We start from the raw sequence: 19361 nt of genomic DNA, 5'->3' as shown, positions 1-19361 counted from the left end.
AACTGTTGAGAGCCAAAGAATGGATAGAAGGGAGATTTCAGGTGCAAGGGAGCATGAGCAGTTATTTCAGCTCTGTTCTTTTCTAACTGCATATGACATGGTACCTGGAGATTCCAAGGCTGGCTTTCCATATATGTGTCTGGATATCCAAAGAACTCTACCACACAAAGTGCCACACAGGAAAATGCTCCTTGCCAGGGTTGTGGCTAAATAAGTCTGTTCAGCACTCAAAGACTTCAGGTATTGATTGTCCCCAGTGGTTGTGCTGCCTCACTGAAAGCTATAATTTCAGTTATCTTTGCAGCTTTCGTGTGTCATCTGTCTGAAAGTGTTTGTTCCTGGCTGAGCTGTACCATTTGGCAAAGCAAAGAAGATGAAGAGGGATTGACACAGGTATGTTCGTTTGTCATCAAACGCTGTCACCCATTTAAGTGCATTATACAACATCAAGTATTTGATGCTATTTAAGTGCTTATAAAATATTTTCATTTGTAAAAGGTTTACACGGTGACTTCATTTCACTGCAAGAGGCAAACACCCCATTTTGTGCCCAGTGGTGCACCAACAGGACCTTTCAGTCCATTTCTCTTCTGATCTACTCTCTTAATGGGCCCTTCATGAACAACAAAAGGGCATTTGCTTCCAGCTGAACCATAATCCTGCAGTCTGCCTGCTCACCCTAGTGTCTATTTCTAATGGCTAACAGGCATTTTTATTGTGTAGTAGAAACAAATTTGTACATCTATGTGTGGATTCATCCCACATTATATGTTGCCTATTAGCTGACTGTGCCCTGAACAGCCTGCTTCCAGTATGCCAAACAACATCACTAGATTTCTGTTCAGCTCCATGTTTTCTGGATTAGTACCTGCTGTGGTCTCAGAAGACAGTGTTCATTATGTATCTGAATTATATTGGCCATCAGTGCTGGATGCAACACAGAGCTGCTCCTAGAGAGCTGTGCTGTTCAGGGGAGGTGAGAGTGGTGTGCACTCAGACAGCAGCCACTCAGTACTGATGTACAAAGCAAACCCAGGAGGGAGGCTTCTACAAGCTGCAATTTGGCCAGTCTTCTTAATTTGAAAGACTTGGACATCTGCCTGGAAATATCCAGTTAATTATTGGTGGTGGAAAATGATTATCACTTGATTATCATACTGGTTAAATTTTAACCTCCTTCACTACTTTAACGAAGTATACTGTTATCTAATCACCTAATCTGTCACGGTGAAGTAACAATCCTAATTCTGTCCCAAAACGGTTCATATTATTGAGCAAGGCATCAGTCTTCTAAAATGGTGAGAGCTTAGGACAAGATGGGGAAGAATATGGCATTGCCATTCCCAGGAACGTACTTTGTGATTGCTGCACCAATTTGCTGTCACTGGCACAGCTGGTCTGCAGCTGGACAAAATAAATCTGATCGTAATGAATCCAATTTGGCTAACCTGGCTCATTCTGGAAACAAGGCCTGGGTGAACAATGGAACTCATACAGGGACCTCAGCCAATCACGTTCAGTCCAGAGGGCAGACATATCACTGGCCAGGAAGCTGGGTGATGTTAAAACCCAGACCAATCACTTGTCTGGACCCGGGAGCTTTGAACTACTACATAAAAGGATCTGACCAATAAAACGGGCTGTTTGCTGATGACCCTTGCTGTGTACTGTGTCATGTGCCTGTCTCCAACCCACGACCGTCACATAACAAATTGCTACACTTTGGAGCTGGAAGGCAGGGTCCTGCAATAAAGACCATTAAATTCGTGAGAAAAATGCATCAGGAAACACTAAAGACCCTGCATATCCTGCATCATTCAAGCTGTGGTCCTTACTTACTACCCAGATACACTCCCAAACTCCAGGCTGGATGCTGGAGGCATGTGCTTCTCTCTGAGAGCTAGGGAAAGGGTTACCAGAGGCAAGTGGGGTTTAGGAGAGCTTCACTAAGGGTATAAGCACGTTGTGGAGTGATGTGTGCATTGGAGGAGTCCTGAGCTTTCTCGCAGCTTTCCTGTTCCCTTTACGTGGAATAAGCTGTTTTTCCTTGGTTTTTCTTTTCACTGGCTTGGCTGGTAACTAGCGTGAGCTGTCACAAACAGCCTGATGCCTCCTCTTCTCAGGTGAATTTCCATTTGCTTTAGCACACTTCTGCTGCTGGAACAACCCTGGTCGGTTCCCAGTGCATCCTCTGCACTCTCTGGAGTGCTGGGGCAGCTGTCAGAGCGTCATGAATCTTCTGGCAAACATGAGTTTGCTCACAAACACACACCCCTTCCATCACTTCCCTCTTACACCACTCACAGGTCCTGCTCCAACTTAGATGCTGAGCAGGTGAATTTGTGTGTGCTCCTCTCAACACCACATCCTTATACAAGGGTATGGGCCTCCCACCATCCTTCCCAGCGTGCCAGTGACCAACAAAGTGATGGTTTCTTGTTTGCATATTCAGACTTGTCTCACAATGCTCTCCCCAGAGACACTTTAATAGAGAGGGGAGAAAGCACCAGGAACAAATCTGCTGTTGCCAGCTTGCAGGCAATGGGTTCAGGTTTCACAAGCAGGTTTATTAGATGGTGGAAGAAAAAGACTCGTTGTTGAATGCACTCCAATCTTCAACCTTCATCTTCTAGAAATTGTCTCTCCCATATTTCTCCTTCATTGCTTTCTGCACGTTAAGATCTAGGAAATATTTCTCATACCATCTCCCTATAAAGAAGGGAAATCATCGTTTGGTTACAGCTTCCCTCCTAGTGCTATCATACCCCAAGGGTTATTCTAGCTGTAGAGCTTCTCTCTTGTTAAAATGCCAGTTTCTAGTCCCCTCGTGCCTCTGCCCAAATCCATCTTTTGTTCTTGGCAGAAACAGCACCCATCTCAGGAATTCAGCAATGTACTTTTCCTGGCAGAAGTCATACCTAGCTCACTAATTTTCCTTCCATGCCAATGTCTGGGATCTATGACTGCCTTCTGAAATACATCAAGGGTGTAGGAATCTCTCATCAAGCTTCGGCTCTTCAGTGGGCCACCTGCAAGGAACAGCAAATAAGGAATTGCATGTAGAAACCACCCGACTGCAGTCCTGGAATTGAGCAGGGAAGCAACACCAGCAGTTGGAAGAGCTCAAGGAAAGGCATGTGTTGACTGCAGTACCTTTGATCAGGTTTGAGGCTGGGTGCTGAACAATAGCTTCATCATCACTACCCAGGAGGTTGCTTGTGTTTGCCCATTTATCTGCTTTTCATCCTCAAGTATGAAATATACACAGGGGGTGCTGCAAAATATCATCTTTATTTGTATCCCACTGCCCTTTCTTCAGTCAAGTGCTCACTTACCTCCTGTTAAATCTCCTCATCCATGTGAGTAGCTTCCTAGCAGCTGCTAGCAGCACAACTCCACAAGACCCAAAACCATCTTACCACTCCAGGCATTCTTGATCTCATTTTCTGCCACAATACTTAACAAAGGGTTGCTAACTGTGACTTCTCTTTTTATCCCCTCTTTACTGCTAACCACGAGGGGGCTTTATTTTAATCTCTAATCCTTTCCTCTTCACCTTCCTTTTAATTACACCTTTGTCTCGACAATGACGATTTTGAGCTCCCTGAGGAGAGATGTCCTTTTCTGTGTGACCACACAAACCCAGGAAAATGCAGTTCTCAATATCCAGCAACGTCTTGTCAGGGAACATACTGAATATAAGGAAAAGGAATCTAATGTCTTATGCTGGTACGTGCAAAACTAGAACCAGGGCGAATTATTTCAGAACTTCTTGGGTGAATGCTAAGTTTCCAATATTTGCATCGATGGAAGGATCCTGGGGAACCTTGGAAATAGAGATTTGGGAAAGATATTTCAGAGCTCCACATGTCTAAAGGTCTGGAAGAGAAATTATGTTGGCACTGGAACTGGAAGTAACTAGCAACTGGAGATAACAGGGAACACTGAATTGCAAATGGTGTCCATTTGGACAACTCTGGACCGGACGACAGGGGTTATGACTCACGTTCACTTTTCACACTGTGGGTGAAAAAAAGTGAAAGAAAAGGATAGAATACATAAAACAGAAGTGTCTAGATTCCAGTTCCTCAGGTACCACCGGCTGGAAAAGCAGTGACTTTGGATAGAAGGAATAAGAAGGGAAAGTGAGTATTACCTACGGTCAGATCTCTACTCACAGCAATGTGGCCTGAGCCCTGGCAAAGAATAAATGGAGCCAGCTTTGAAGGTCAGGGGTAGATGTTGTGTCCCCTCACCTTGGAAGAGATTTACTCTCAAATTGTAACCCAGCTGTTGGTAATCTGAAAGAGATGCCCAGATCAAGGAGTTTTTTGTCATTTCAGTACAGTTGTCGCGTCCTTTCTGTCCTGTTTCTGATGCTGCATTGTCCTGAGCTTGACGTTTCTGGAAATTCAAAGAACAGGGAAACTCTGTCAATCCACATTCCACAGTGAAGCAAACTCTTGGCATTTCCACCTCTTTGAGCTATGACTAATGCCTGGGACCTGGGTCTGTCCTAGAGTCTCCCTTAGTGGCTTCTGTAGGCATTGCATTTGCATGGGACAGCTAGGAAAAGAACTGCCTTTCCTGCAGAGGGAATGTCTGTGTAACCCTCTGTCATGTCCTGCTTGTTGGGCGCGTTCCCCATCCCAGGGGTGGACGAGTTAAACTGAAGCCCTGGCCCATAGTGGTGGAATACAGTAATTGTGAGCCTGCTGGCACTAGTAGCAGGACAAATGGGATCGGGAGCAGGTAGGAACGCACATTTGGATTCAGCAGATTAGCTCAGGACATGACACAGGGCTTACCTTCTGCTCTCGAGGCAGTTGTGGGAGTGAAGGTGCCAGCTCATGGGGTAGGAAGCCTAGTGCTCCACCAGGGCTGACTTCAATCAGCAGCAATTTGTGTTTTCCACTGAGACAGGTCTCCGCGGCACCAAGTCTTACACAGTGTAGGGAACCTGAAGCTGAAGTTACTGTATCAGCCAGACTCCAGGAGGGCTGCATGCTCTGCAGAACCCTCTCCCACAAAAAGAACAGGGCCACAAGACATGAGGAGAGGAAGCCAGTCCTGACTCACAGGGAATGATCTGCTTTTTTTTTTCCTGTATCACTCTTCTTTCTTTTTAAAGAGCCCTGCACTTACACATGATCAAAGTGCAGGAAGCTGCTGCTAAATAAACTGCTGTGCTAACTCCCACCTCCTACTTAAAACAAAACCATGTTTGTTTGTTATTATTACTATATTCAGGAGGAAGAACTTTCCAGTTTGCTGATGTAGAAATTCCTCCTCTCCCATTTCTTCCAACAAAGCACAACTTCTGTCTAATGAGACATGCTCATTTCCCAAATCCCTTTCATCAATAATTTTCCCACTTCCTCTTGAGCAAAATGACACCAAAGCCTGCAACTGTTCCTACTTACTAGTTTGTAACTGTATATGATGTTGCCATCACTGCTATTATAAAAACACTGTAACTGCATGTGATTGTTATTTTTCATTTTATTACCGACCCTGAAGGTCCAAAGTCAAAGCATTTCTCAGAGAATCCCACATCCTGAGGCCAAGAAGGAATTTAAGGCCATTTTACCACCCTCCTGGATAACAGAAACCACAGAAGTATGTCTGCTTATTGCTTTGCTAAACCAATTCTGTGAGGGACAATAGGCAACCAATGAGAAATGATACATCTTGATCAAAGAGTTAAAAAGGATTAAATGTGATGTCTCCTTCTGAACTCAATGTTTAGCACAGCCTAGCACTCTGACTTTGCTGACATGCAGCCTTTGAGGAAAGAGGGAGCTGTTCTGCCCAGACAGAAAACCTTCTTAGACAGGTGTGGGAACTGGCCACTCTCACCAGCAACCAAATGTGGCCAAGAGTGGTCTCACAGGCCTCCCCCATTTGACTTGGTCTCCAAAGTCTCAGTGACTTTCCAAACATGAGGAGCCCCATGGATGTGAAAATTACATTTTTTTTTTTTTTTTAAATCCAACTATCTGTGGTTTACCAAGAGGCAAAGCCTGTTCTGTAACTACCTCTTGCACCTGGTCCATGATCCCTGGTGGTGACTCGTGGCTTGTACAAGCAGGCAGGTCCTGCTGAAGTCCAGGTATGGAGGTGGGATGAAGGCTGAAGAGTACAGGTGGTTGCTAGGGAACAATGCTCCCTCCCTCTATGAGCTGTGGGCTCCAGCTCCCTGGGAAACAGAATTCACACGGTGCATGAAAGGGTTACCCTTGCTGATTGGAAAAATGCACAAGGAGAAGAGTAAAAGGCTCATTTCTCATGAAATACCCGTGCCCAAAAGTTCTCATCACACATACAGGATTTCTTGGAGACCTTCCTAACACAGTTGTGATAATCAACAAGACTGTATTCCAGCAGAAGCGGACCTTTGAGCATCTCAAAACGCTTCCCATGAGCTCTCTGACCTCAGCCTTCTTGTTGGGACCTTGTTGCTGCCTACCCACAACACCAGTAGTGGGTAATAATCGGTGGCCTGTATCAGCTGATAGCATATTTTTCTTTTTGATGTCCCTTACCTGGACCCCAGGCAAGCAACACACCTCCTTGTGGGCTGGATCCAGTTGCTATATGGAAGGTACCCCCATTTTCCACATTCCAAGTGGGAAGATGGTGGGCTGGCAAAAAACCTTCCATAGAGTCAATGACAGAACCACAGCTTGGCCCTGCCAGGTCCAGTGCCCAGTGCTGTATTTTAGCACTGGACTTTGCATTCATTTTGCCCCCGATCTTTCACCAGGCCACTGGAATTTGGGCAAGTCTTCAGGTACAGCGTAACTCTTTCATGCTGCAGAGCAGCTTTTCCCACCCAACACAAGCAGCTTGCAGGGGACAGAGGAGAATTAGAAATACTCACAGATGCATCATCTAAGATTTTATTAACTGTCAAAAATCAAAAGCTCAAGAGAAACTTAACGGTAATTCTTAAAAAAAATCGGCAAAATCTAAATCAACCGATTTTTTTTTCTTTGCTTCCACCTCTTCCCTTTTGCTTCATCCCGGGCTGGAGACAGCTGCCAGAGCAGACACAGTTCTCCCTTAGGCCTTGCTGCGCTTGGACTCGGAGACCTTGTAGTGTGGTGGGGCTCGGTGGAACCACTCGGACCAGGAGCCATCGTACACGGCCACGTCACGCTTGCCACACAGGAAGGCTGCCAAGGCAATCTGACACGCCGTGACGCCCTTGCGGCACGTGGCCGTCAGCGGCTTCGAGAGGTCCACTTTCTTCTCACGGAATATTTCCTGGATCTCCTCGATACTCTTCTCATGCCCTGTTTCTGATAGGAATGAGTGGAAGGGTATGTTCACAGCACCAGGGATGTGGCCAGATTCCAACCCTGTAGGAGTGAACCAGGAAAGGAAACGTGAGCAAGGCCACATTAACGTAAGTGACGAAAGACACCCGCAAAAGACATTAGAGACTTCACTGCAGATAGTCTCACTCCCTCCAAAAGACTCATTTGTCCCGCTTGATGATGAAGATGCAAAGTGGTATTGGGCCAAAAAGAAGAGGACAAGTATTATTCAACTTTGCTGAAATCAAAACTTCCAGGATATTTACCAAACTATCTCCTCACTGAAAGCAATGAGATGTAGAAACCCAAAGAGCCCTAGACATAACAGAAATCAAAGAACCTCCATAAGAACCTTAACAAAGGCATTAGGGGCACCTGTGATAAAAGGACTAAAGCAATGCATTTTCAACCTTCCCCAGGTATGCCAGCAGTTTGTAGTGACAGTTTTCAGAAGCAGGAAATGTGGCCTGTATGTGGAATTTGTGAGAGTGGTTATCTGTTCACAGTTTATTCCTGCATGACCTTAAAATCATATTTCAGAAAAATAAATAAGAAATCATAAAGCAACCTTAAAGTCAGCTGCATCACTGCTGAGACAGCTATCCTAAGACAGTGAGGTCAGAGAAGTCGGAATTTGAATTTTGTATCACTTCTTATCTACACGGATGAAATCAGCGCAGGTTCTGTTTTTCTGACTCTTAAGGGTTAATAATGGAAGCTTTTCCAATCATTTTGAGACGCTTTGGATCGAGCCTCACTGGAGCCAAAAGTATTATGTATTACACTGAAAATGTGTTTGAGGGAATGGTTCCTTGCTAGGTTTGAACTTCTAATGAGACAAATCTGAAAAAATCACATGAATTGTAATCTTTTTCACTGGGAGCATTCCACTCACCCAAATCATTGGGATAACTGGTCTTGGGAGAACGGAGATATTGGGGCAGTTTAATCATTTGACTTTGCTACAGTCAAATGATTAACCTATCCCTAGACAGAGACTGACATCACACATAATGACACTGCAGTTTCATCAGTATGCAGAGTGGCAATATGACATGGTAAGATACAAGGGGAAAATGGCTTTGGCACAGAATTGAAAGGAATTTTTGCTCTGCTGGACAAAGACAGAGCCTAAAGACAATCAAAGCTGTCCTAAGTTAGCTTCACAAGTTCTCCTGTTCCAGATGGAGCCTCTTTGTCTCTTGATTCATCCTCCCTGAGTGCATTAGAAATACAGCACAGTTGTCGAGGAGTCACCTCATGCATCCTTCAGGAACGTTTAGCATTACTGAGAGAAGCTGCTGACTTCTGCAGGGACTAACATCTGAAAAGGACAAGAAAAAATAAAAGAGGCAGCGCTTTGGACCCATGCTTTCACCACATTTTTTTCCAGTTACAGAAGACAACAGTTCATCACTTCAGTACAGAGAACTGCAAAGCTCACTCAGCAATACAGTGTCTGTATGACAGAGAGGAAATAAAAAATGAAGCAAAAACTGAGAAGACCTTGTATATAGTTCTCAGACTGCAAAGCTGCTTACTGGAGCCTCTTACGTGCCTGGGTTAGGCTACCACTTTCCGACAGAGTAAACAGGGAAGGATTCATTCAGCAGTGGATTTCTGCAAGGCTCTGCTGCAGTACTGGTGATCACCCTAATACAGACAAGTCTGTGAGCCATCCTAGGGCACTGGGAAGTGTACTGAGACCAGGAAGTCCTGAGGATGAAGTAGAAGGGAACTCTTGCTGGGCCACCAATTCACCTCCTAGGTGTCCCAAGCACCATGATCATTATTGCTTCTCTAGATTGTTCACAAATCTTAAAATAGGTTTGTACCCCTCTCTTACTGGAGACTGACAACTCACCACCCTTAAAAAACTCTTCACATAGGAGCTGAGCAGATCTGAAAAAAACCCACTCATTTTAGAGCAGTTTTGACTTTGATCTATAGGGAGATTCTCTTGCTCAAAAATCTGTTGGAGTACAGAGACCAGTGCTTGGACTCTGCAGGTGAAAGACGAGGAATTCTGTAGAAACTGCATTTATTCACATGTGTAGGTGTTCAGCTGAGAGAAAGAACTGAAACTGCACAACCACAATCCCTTGGACTACCTAAGAAGTGCTCTCAAGTGGCTGAGGAAGCTTTATAATCTCTCTCTGCCAAGTCAATAGCAGAGAAACAGGACTGGAAGGCAAGACTGGATGTAGTTGAAATCTCAACAGGGGAGAGGATACATCTACTCCTGTCCCATATGAAACGGAGGATACTCCATGCCAGATTCATGCAGTCACCATCAGAAACACCAGGAGGGAACCCTAGGACCATAGAGCCTGGGTCCCAGCTACCTCAGTAATCACTTTATAAGCTACCATCTCAGAAACAGTTTGGATTCTTGTCAAGAAACTTCCTACTGAAGCACCTCCTAGCTCATGTGAGGAGGAATATTAATTTCCAGTGTTCAGATCATCACAGTTAGTGGATACACTATTTATCCTTGAGCTAACACTGCCCCATGTCCAAAATGGTCTCTTTGCCCTTCTGCTACTGCTCCATCACACTGATGGCAAGCCCTCAGCACTCCCAACAACCTCATGTCCTTAGCCTAAACCCAGTAAGAGCCCCTTAGATACACTTTTCTGTGTCTTGGCTACCCTTGAAACAGCTCCAGGTGTCCACCCGGCTTCTGGATAAAGAAGTGGCATTTCCTACCATCACACTTGGTAGGACAGGAGTTGCCAAGGCTGTTACCAAGGCTGTATCGCATGTGATGTTCCTGCACCAAACTAATTCATCCAGGTCTTACCCTCTTCTGTTGTGTCCAAACGTGGGTCATCAGCTCGTAGGAGAAACACAAGCAGTTCAGTGTTTTGGGCTACTGAGCATTGCTCTCTGTAGTCTTCCACTTCCTGTCACTCATACATCTGCAGCTGGCACCTCACATAACACTCCCCATGGGATCATTTAGACCTTCTCATGGCTGTGCCAGCAGCACATTTCAGTAACAACTCCCTATTTTCAATGCCTTGATGATTCAGGAAAATATGAAACAAAACACACAAGCTTAATGCTGGGACCCATGCTGGCAACTTCCAGCCCCACAGATGTTCTTTCAGTACATGCTGTTCTTATCTCACTGATCTCCATTTCAGTCAATTTTTTAATCTAACAATACTTGTGCTATTTGCCCTCTCCTCATACTGAGCTAATGAATGCCCCTCTGTGTTATGCCCAAAGCATTAATGAAGTCCAAATGGCACAGCTCTACCTTGTAGGTGCTTCCAAAGGATGGAAGAAAGAACAGACATAACTTCCAGACATGCATGTTCCCATTTCTCTTATCTGGCCAACCAATTCTGTTGGTAAGGAAATAAAGCCCTTGGCTGCAGTGCAAGTCCACCAATGTATTTTACTCAATTTTACCTTTGTTTAAAATAATTTTTCTTGAAGAGTTTTTTGAAAGCCTCCCAGTCCACCCATGTTAGAAGACCAGCAGCTGCTTCAGTAGTGCTGTACCTCCTATTCTAAATATGTAGTTCATAATTGTTTCTGTCCCACAGAACCATGTTTTGAATAAATTTATCAAATTCTTGTCTCATGGAGTTGCAATGTCACGTGACTGATTTTTGACACATATTTGGGATCAAGATCATCTGCCTCACTGATTTGAGCATGGGAATACATTTTGGTTAGCCCTCTCCCTGCTCTGCAGAATTATCCTTAGGAGAGAAGCAAGCATGGTAGCACAGACTCAGGGCCCAGTATATTGCTGAGACCACACGCTAATAATCTTCCACCTGGAACCCCTGCTAACTGCACTGCAACCTTATTTATTCTTTCTCTCCTTGTTCTCTTTTGTTTACTCTGTTCCAGAAGTTCTTGCTATTTAATTCCTTTTGCCAAGTCTCACTCAGCTTGGTGTCTGGCAATCCTTCCTTGTAATTTATAACCTGCAATATGTTATCTTCTTCACTACTTATCCCGTTGGCTAACATTCGTTAGATTCTCTGCTTACATATTGTTTTTAGAGTTGGCTATTTATCTCAGACCACAGCCCCTCCTCTCTAGCCTTCCCTTTGCAACAAAAGCTCCAGATGGAATTTCTTAATGTCAAAAAGATTTGCTCTGCCTGTATTTAACTCCCTGTGGCTTTGGAGTGTGCTGGCTGCAGATGGTTCTTTTCCAAATGCCTCCTCTGTTGCCTCCTTGTTTATCTCTCTCTTCCATTCAAATGGTACGTTTTAGAAGGGACAACTACTGATCATGTCTAACCTACTGTGAACACGTTGTAAGGAAACACTTTAGGCTTGGTCCTGGCTAGCTCCTTGAAAGTCCTTCTAGGTTCCTGTGGGTTGAAACGGACTTTTATCAAAGTCTCTCACTCTCCATTGCTGTGCTCTAAGCATTATTACGTGATCAAAGCAAAGCCAGACCACTCCAGCTGCAGAACCCTCTCGGAGAAGAGGGGGAAGAAAAAGGTACATTCCATTCTCATTCCCACTCAACGTTCAAGATGAGCAAAAGCTTTATGTTTGGGGCAGGCAGGATGGAGAGCTGGGAAAATGGGCAAAATCCGATAAGTTCTATATGTAGAAGGGAGACAAGGACTACTTCAGGGCTGAAAATGAGAAGAAAAACACCTCTAAGTTCATTAAATGATTTTGGGTTTCTCTCTTTTTTTTTTAGATTATAGACTTCTTGCCTAGCAACTTTTCCCTCTTTTCTCAGATGTCTCCAAAAGAGTTCAGAAATTCACAACTTTTCTGCATGCATTTGGTTAACTATAATTCTTGTTCATCAGTTTTCAGTGCCAGACAGTCAGAGAGGGTCAGCACTGGCAACCATCATGTAATTATTTTTATCATCAGCCCTGGATAGCTAATTCCTGCAGAAACACAGCACTGGCAAGAGACACCTCGAACTACTTGGTGCATAGGTCAGGGCTGCACACTCTGCATGAACATCCAGCTTTTCATCCAAAGCAATACCCACATTTAGGACCATATGAGACCTGGCTTATAGAGATATCCATATTTCTCTACTCTGGCAACTTTGGTGAACCCCTCCCAGCAAATAAAAATTTATTTGTCCTATATTATGGCTTATCTTAACCAGTACAGAGGTCTAAATCCCAGCAAGGATAAAAATAAAACAGAGACTATTAATTTTTACCACAAAGAACTGAAAAACTAGAGGCAAAGAGTCAGCTGCAATTAGCCTCTCCTAGAGATGAAGCTGACAGAACAGGAGAGATTAATTGACTTAATTAGGAAATCAAGAACTGAAGCAATATTTAAACTGAAATCACCTGAGAAGGCAGCAAGTTCCCTAACCTGAAGACCATTAGTCATCTCTAAATTGCATCCTCCCTGATAGGATGACCCCTGCAATTAATCAGCATTGATTTCAAATTGCTCTTTTAGGTGTAAGCACTGTCTTTTACCCACTGCTGGCTGATGTGCTGCTACTGTCTAGCTTGGTTCACAGAGCAGTCAAGCTCCTACGGAACGAGCAGCTGCAGCTGGAGTGCTTATCCTGCTGGATCTGCTGTGGGAAGCAAAACTGGACCACCACAAATAAGCTGTTCCATGCTGACTCATTTCAAAGGAAAGATCTGTTTTGAAGATGCTGTTGGGGCCGGGGTATTTGCCATCTGGTGATAACTCTCACCTTGGGAGAGAATGCAAAATCCACCAGTTTGCAGTAAGGAGCGTTTTAGTCACATTTTGAAGTTAAAATTCAAGGCTTACTTCGATGGGCTGGGTAGGAGAAGAAATAGAATGAGTGATAAGCCTAACCTTCCCCTGCCACAGCTTCTTCCATCACTCCTAATTACCTCTCCCACCTTCCACATTATCTTGGTGCAGGTCAAATGTGTTGGAGGGCTCCCTGTAGACACCTGAGCCACCCAAGCATACAGAGAAATTTACAGCTCCTGAAGCCTGGATGCAGGAATGTACTTCAGGACGTGTCACACTAACTGGCTGTACAGCAGCACACAAATACGTGAACAGCCAGGACAGAACAGCAACAACCTGTGGGGCAGTAGAGCAGCACGGCTTGGGTACCACAGAAACCTGCTGCACATTCTGGCAGTGCGGGCTCTGCTCAGGCCCAACAGCTGCTGCTGAGCTTTTCTGTGCTTTCTTCTAGGAACTCTTTCTCTTCCAACCATTTCTGTGATTCCCTTGGTCAGGAACACACTCAGTGCAGGTAGCTCTGTGTCAGCTGCAGGCTGGGTTCTGAGTGGTGAGAGGCCTAGGCAAGAGCTCTGACCTTTTGTACAACAGAGAGCACAGGACCTGTGGCACCCGACACTGAGACACAGCAGGAGCCAAGGAGTCAGCAGAAGAGCCAGGACTTCGTCACCCACAAAGACTGGGAGAGCGTAAAGTTCAGTGTTTCCTGTGTATAGGTCCCTCCTTGGAGGCACGAGCTCAAGCTGTTTCTTTGTTATTGTGCTGTTAATAAATTGCTTTAAGGAACCAGACTTTTGAGGCACTGCTAAGGAAAACCGAGGCTGGAGAAGGTAAGAAAACCTGATCTGAGCGTGTGTGCTGAGTGTGTAGGAAGACAAGTGGGGCGCTCATCAGATTAGAGGAGCTGCCTGCTGAGAAAGGGTTGTGGTCCCCGTCGTTAAAGTCTCTTTGCTGTTGAGAATTTGATTGCCAAAGTGCCTCCTGGAAGCTTCCTTTACACTCTTTCAGAGGGGAGGTTATTCTGGGATGTACCAAGGCTCAAATTACGCAGCAAGGGCCTCCTTTAACCAACTTCAGTTTCATTCCAGGCACACTGCTGTACCTGCTGTCCCCACTGCACAGGACATCTCCCACCCCTGCTGCTTCTGTGTCCAGTGTTTCACCAAGGTAACAAAATCAGGTTTTGTCCCTGTAACTTGGGGCGCCTAAAAGAGAGAGGCTGATTCCCCATAAACTTGCTAAAGGCTTCAGACTTTTCTTTACGTAAGCAAAAGAACAAAGATCAGCTCAAGCAAATTCTCTATTTGCTGGGAATCAGAGCGATAAGGAGAATCTCCCTTGGGTTAATGTATTACCTAAAACCTTGGCTTTTGCTAGTGCACTCATTATGGTGAGATGTGCCTGTATGAATACTGATAGTTTGTACGTGTCTGCTGGTTTAAGATAGGACCCTGAACAAACCACCGGGAGCTTTCACCTCCCGTGTTTGCATTTTGATAAACTTCTGCAGGGTGTGGGATGGGAGATCCTGGAACCAAATGACTGCAGCCCTTCTCTGCTATTTCCTCCTGCAGCTTTACAGCCAACTGCAACAAAAGCACTCAGTGATGGCAGCGGGGTCTGAACGTGCAACTGTGGATCCCTTAAGGTAATCAAGGAGTCAGGCTGAGGCACGCCTGTGCATGAGGAAAATCTGTTTGATGGCTGCCAGGAGCTCTTACTCCCAAGTCTAGTATTGACATTCATGCCATTCTGGGGCAGGTGCCAGTCCCACCTCCATTACCTTGGTCCAGCTCTGTCCCCCGAAACCGGCCCTCGGGGCGAGAATCCACCACCTGGAACTTTAGGGACGACACGTTCTCTACCATCTCCTCAAAAGTCTTCACCAGGGCTCTGTTCAGCTTAGCCTTGAAGACAGCCGGGGCGGGCTGGGTGACCTCCGCCGTGACGGGGTGCCCCTCCTTCACCCAGTTCTTGAAGCCGCCGTTCAGCACGGAGACCTCCTTGTGCCCGAAGGCGCGGAACATCCACCAGGCACGGGGAGCGTAGAAGGTGCCCACCTCGTCGCCGTCGTACACCACCACGTGGGTGTCATTGCCGACGCCCAGCCGCCCCACGTAGTCGGCGAAGTGGGACTCGCTGGGCAGCATGAAGTCGTACGGGGAGGCCTTGTCCCGGCACTCCTCGATGTCGAAGAACGACGCCCCGGGGATGTGCCTCTCCGTGAACTCCTGCCGGGCGTTGCGCTCCTTGGGGGGGTACCAGGAGGCGTCCAGCACCCTCAGAGCGGGGCCCACCCTCCCGGCCCTCAGCGCCTCGGCCAGCCAGGAGGCCGAGACCAGCGTGCGGCTGAGGCCCTGCCGCGCCATGTCGGCGGCACGCCGGCCGCCCTCACGCCGAGAGCCCGGCACACGCGAAATGGCGGCGGGAGGCGCGGCCCGGGGGCGGCACGGAGCCGGGCCCGGCCCATCGGGAGCGCTCCCGCCCTCCGGCGGCGGCTGCCGGCTGCTCGGGCCCGGCGGGGAGGTACGGGGCCGGGGATGGCGGGCCTGCCGGGCCGGGGGCTCGCAGCCGGCGGGGACCGCTGCGCTTCGGGGCCGCGCTTCACCGCCGAGCACTTGGTGCCGGCGGCTGCCCCGCTCCGCGCCGGCCGCTGTCCGTGCTGGCCGCGCTCCCTGCATGGGAGGAGGAGCTGCGTAGGGCCGGCCGCAGGGCAGGGCTGCCGTGCCTGTCCCGCTCGGGGCGTTGTTGGGATGAGCTCTTGGAAAACTACTTTCAGGGCTGGAGCATTCCAAGCCCCTCATTGTAGGCTTAGCCAGCGCCTCAGTGCAGACAGAGGTCTCAAAAAATGCGTCTTTATCCGTTTGCTTAATGAACGGCTGGTCTCTAATTTTATGACTCTCTACCTTCTGCAGTCAGGTGGACTCCGGCGTAATCCAGAAGTCGGATAATCTCAGCCAGGACTCGGCAGTGATGTCGCAACAACTCCTCTACCGAGCTCTGGTGTCTGCAAAATGGCTTTCAGAAGCCATCAAGTCCCAGCAAGCTGGCCTGGCTCTGAGAATCGTGGATGCATCCTGGTACCTGCCAAAGATGAAGCGTGATCCGAAGCGGGAGTTCGAGGAGCGCCACATCCCCGGAGCGGTGTTCTTCGACATTGACCAGTGCAGTGACCGCACCTCGCCTTACGATCACATGCTGCCCAAGGCTAGTGACTTTGCCGAGTATGTGGGGAAGCTGGGCGTGAGGAATGATTCCCATGTTGTGGTGTATGATGGCAGCGACCAAGGTCTCTTCTCAGCACCCCGGGTATGGTGGATGTTCCGGGTCTTTGGACACGAAGCCGTCTCCCTTCTGGATGGTGGCCTGAAGAACTGGCAGCGAGAGGGGAATGCACTTAGCTCTGGGAAAACCCAGGTAGCTCCATCTGAGTTCCATGCCTCCTTGGACAAGTCCCTGGTGAAAACATATGAGGATGTCTTAGATAACTTGGATTCCCATCGCTTCCAGCTAGTGGATGCCCGCGCTGCAGGACGGTTCCGGGGAGTGGAGCCGGAGCCCCGAGATGGTAATGTGCCTTCTGAGACAGTGGCATCATAAGGAGAGGCTTAATTTAAGGTGCCCATCACTTTGACTCCTGTAGAGGTAATGCTAGGAAATAATGGCTGTCTTTTATGGAATGGGACTTCAGGCAGTATGTCTACCTGTCCTCCTTTCCTTTTGACTAGCAACTGCTACTCTTTGAAAACTCAGCAGTAGGGAAGCCATGTATCTTTTTTTCCTCATGAGGGACTGGGGTGAGTAGCATACTTTTCGACACACCCCAAAGATTCTCACTGGTCTCTTCAAGTACTGGTGCTACTCTTCCCGTCGGAATGGCCTGTGGAGGTGCTTCATCAGTGTGGGTTGCACTGATGGGGAGAAGGCTATGGAGAGAACTAGGGGAAAGAATGGAACTCACCAGGGTTGTGGCCATGTGGTAACATGAGGTTACACAGAGAGCCATCCTTCCCGAGTAATCAGTATTCTAATAAGGCAAAATACAGCAAAAATAAATGTACTTATTTTAACCAAATACACTAAGCAATAAATATTCTTCTTAGTGAAACGGAAGAGGCTTTGCAATTGTCCCTGACAATAGAGGTTTATTCCTGTCTGCTTTTTTTTTTTTTTTTCCCTCTCTCTAGGAATTGAGCCTGGTCATGTCCCTGGGTCGACAAGCATCCCCTTCACTGATTTCCTCACAGAGTCTGGCTTAGAGAAGACCCCTGAGCAGATCCGCGCTCTGTTCCGGGAGAAGAAGGTGGACCTCCTAAGGCCGGTGGTAGCCACGTGTGGCTCTGGGGTTACTGCCTGCCACGTGGCTCTGGGGGCCTACCTCTGTGGCAAGCCAGATGTCGCAGTGTACGACGGGGCCTGGGTGGAATGGTACATGCGGGCACCGCCCGAAAATATTATTTCTGAGGGAAAGGGGAAAACGGTGTAATAAGCTGCGTTGTTTCCCCGCTGTGCGCATAGCTTGCCTTGAAACAAGATTTGGAAAAGATGGGTCTGGCATTCCTGGTTAAGTGTCTTGAGATGAAGGCATTGGATGACAATTACGCACACGTGGTGCTTTGGCACTTCCTCCTTACCCTGCTGCTGTTTAGGAGGATGAAGATGACAGCAGTTCAGGGCAGCCAGTCCTAGGTGACCCTGCTTGAGCAGATAGGGTGGAACAGATGTCCTGCCAAGGTCGCTTCCAGCCTTAGCCATTCTGTGATTCTGTGACCATTTCACCGTATCTGATGGATGGCAGAGAGTGCTGCTGCCAGCATGGGGAATTAATTGAGTTAAGCCACACTCCTGACTCCAAACATTCAGTCAAGTTCATTCACGGGATTGTCATTCTTATGTAACTGTGCCTCATAATCCTGCTCTCTGAATCTGTCCCACCCGTGCACTTTTATGACCATTTTGAGTGCAAAACTTTGTGGAAAGAGATGGCTGTTAAAAGAGCAAATACGGCACTCAGGTTGGCACTTAGGCTAGAGGCTTAATTTGTATTTCTTCTTGTACTTGGATTCTAACTACAGTCTGTATTTAGCCAGCCTTTAGCCCCATGGTCCAAACTCCCCCTTGAAAAAAAAATATCCTGGGATTTAAACAGTGTAAATAAATGTGTTTCAAGGTCTTTCTGCTGAATGGAACTTACGTGAGTGTTGCTTGGGTGAATCCTTTTCAGGAATTCTTTTTTTTATGGAATCACTTTGTCCACAGTGAGATTCAAATGAGATATTTCCATCTCTCTGTGAGTAGAACTACACCTCTTATCCTCAACAAGCTCTTTGGCCCAGGAAAGACAATGGCATGCCTCTCTCTTGGGTCTCTGCACCATCTTCCTGCTTTCGATCCTTGTCCATTTTCTTTTTTTCCTTTAAGTCCACAGTTGTCAGTTACAGCTCTGTTCTTGAAACACTGGATGTCAGCTTACATTGTGGAAAATGGACTGCATGGGTATTTTCATTCTTACCATTTAACCTTCCCCTAAAAAGTTAGCAGAACTGAGGATACACATACACAGGAACATCCCATACATATTTTTCCCCAAGACCTTTTTCTAAAAGTTGAAAGCACACCAGGTATCCCTGATAATGTTCAAGAATTTGTTCTCTCTGGGATTTTTCTCCTCTACAAAAAATGCCTCAAACTAAACAAAAAGATCCACAGAAACCTCCCACAAAAAAAAACCCACCCCAAAACCCAAAAAAACCCCGAAAAAACAAACCTGCATCTCTTCTGGCCAACTGGTAACTTAAAAGTTAATGAGATGATTGAGACAATTTCTTGTCTTGGGCTTGCAGCAACAGGAATCTGTAGATATCTATGGATGATGGGGTTGCCCTTCCTGTGGAATGTAGTAGATGCTTATTGTCACAGGTTTGTCTGTAAGGACTGGATTCTTCCCTATTGCTGAGTGTTTATTCTTTGCATTTCCTCTTACCTCTTTTGGCCGCTGCTTCTTGGCCTTGGCTTGCATGCATGCAAGCTCTGTTTCTACTCACCTCTTGGGCAGCTGGAGTTTCACTGTCCAGTTTATTTCTTCCTCTGTCTTCCCCACTCACATATGGTCTGAGCACCCTGACAGCCTGCAATTTCCCTGCTTACATCCAGACTGACAGCTCTTCGAGGACTTGGAGCTGGCATTGCAGCAAGTGCTGAGTATGTAGAACTTACAAGGGCCTCCAACAAGTGACCCTTTTGTATACCAAGAGGCTGGTTTTGTGATTATGTGGCCAGATGAGAGCTCTGCCTGCTTTGTTCCTCCAGGAAAATTTAGTTATTAGGAAAATAGACATATTGT

General features: G+C 46.7%; 2 protein-coding genes across 3 annotated transcripts; one reads left to right on the top strand and one right to left on the bottom strand.

Annotated features, from left to right (window-relative positions):
* Positions 1 to 6886: 6886 nt before the first annotated feature.
* On the bottom strand, positions 6887 to 15409 carry LOC136361925 (thiosulfate sulfurtransferase). The gene is made up of 2 exons (XM_066320180.1): positions 14802 to 15409; positions 6887 to 7364 (listed from the first exon to the last, which is right to left on the bottom strand). Exons 1-2 carry the CDS (start codon positions 15385 to 15387, stop codon positions 7066 to 7068), a joined length of 885 nt encoding a protein of 294 aa, XP_066176277.1. The 5' UTR covers positions 15388 to 15409; the 3' UTR covers positions 6887 to 7065.
* On the top strand, positions 13714 to 18207 carry MPST (mercaptopyruvate sulfurtransferase). Of its 2 annotated transcripts, XM_066320175.1 has the most exons (5): positions 13714 to 13848; positions 14107 to 14185; positions 14593 to 14666; positions 15934 to 16586; positions 17206 to 18207. In XM_066320175.1, exons 3-5 carry the CDS (start codon positions 14626 to 14628, stop codon positions 17502 to 17504), a joined length of 993 nt encoding a protein of 330 aa, XP_066176272.1. In that variant the 5' UTR covers positions 13714 to 13848; positions 14107 to 14185; positions 14593 to 14625; the 3' UTR covers positions 17505 to 18207. The 2 variants fall into 2 exon arrangements, with proteins under 2 accessions (XP_066176272.1, XP_066176273.1); XM_066320176.1 differs by lacking the exons at positions 13714 to 13848; positions 14107 to 14185; positions 14593 to 14666 and adding an exon at positions 15525 to 15544.
* The last annotated feature ends 1154 nt before the right edge of the window (positions 18208 to 19361 follow it).

The sequence above is a fragment of the Sylvia atricapilla genome, chromosome 5 (assembly GCF_009819655.1).
Source record: "Sylvia atricapilla isolate bSylAtr1 chromosome 5, bSylAtr1.pri, whole genome shotgun sequence".
Classification (NCBI taxonomy): domain Eukaryota; kingdom Metazoa; phylum Chordata; class Aves; order Passeriformes; family Sylviidae; genus Sylvia; species Sylvia atricapilla.
This window is presented reverse-complemented; position numbering and strand designations above follow the sequence as displayed.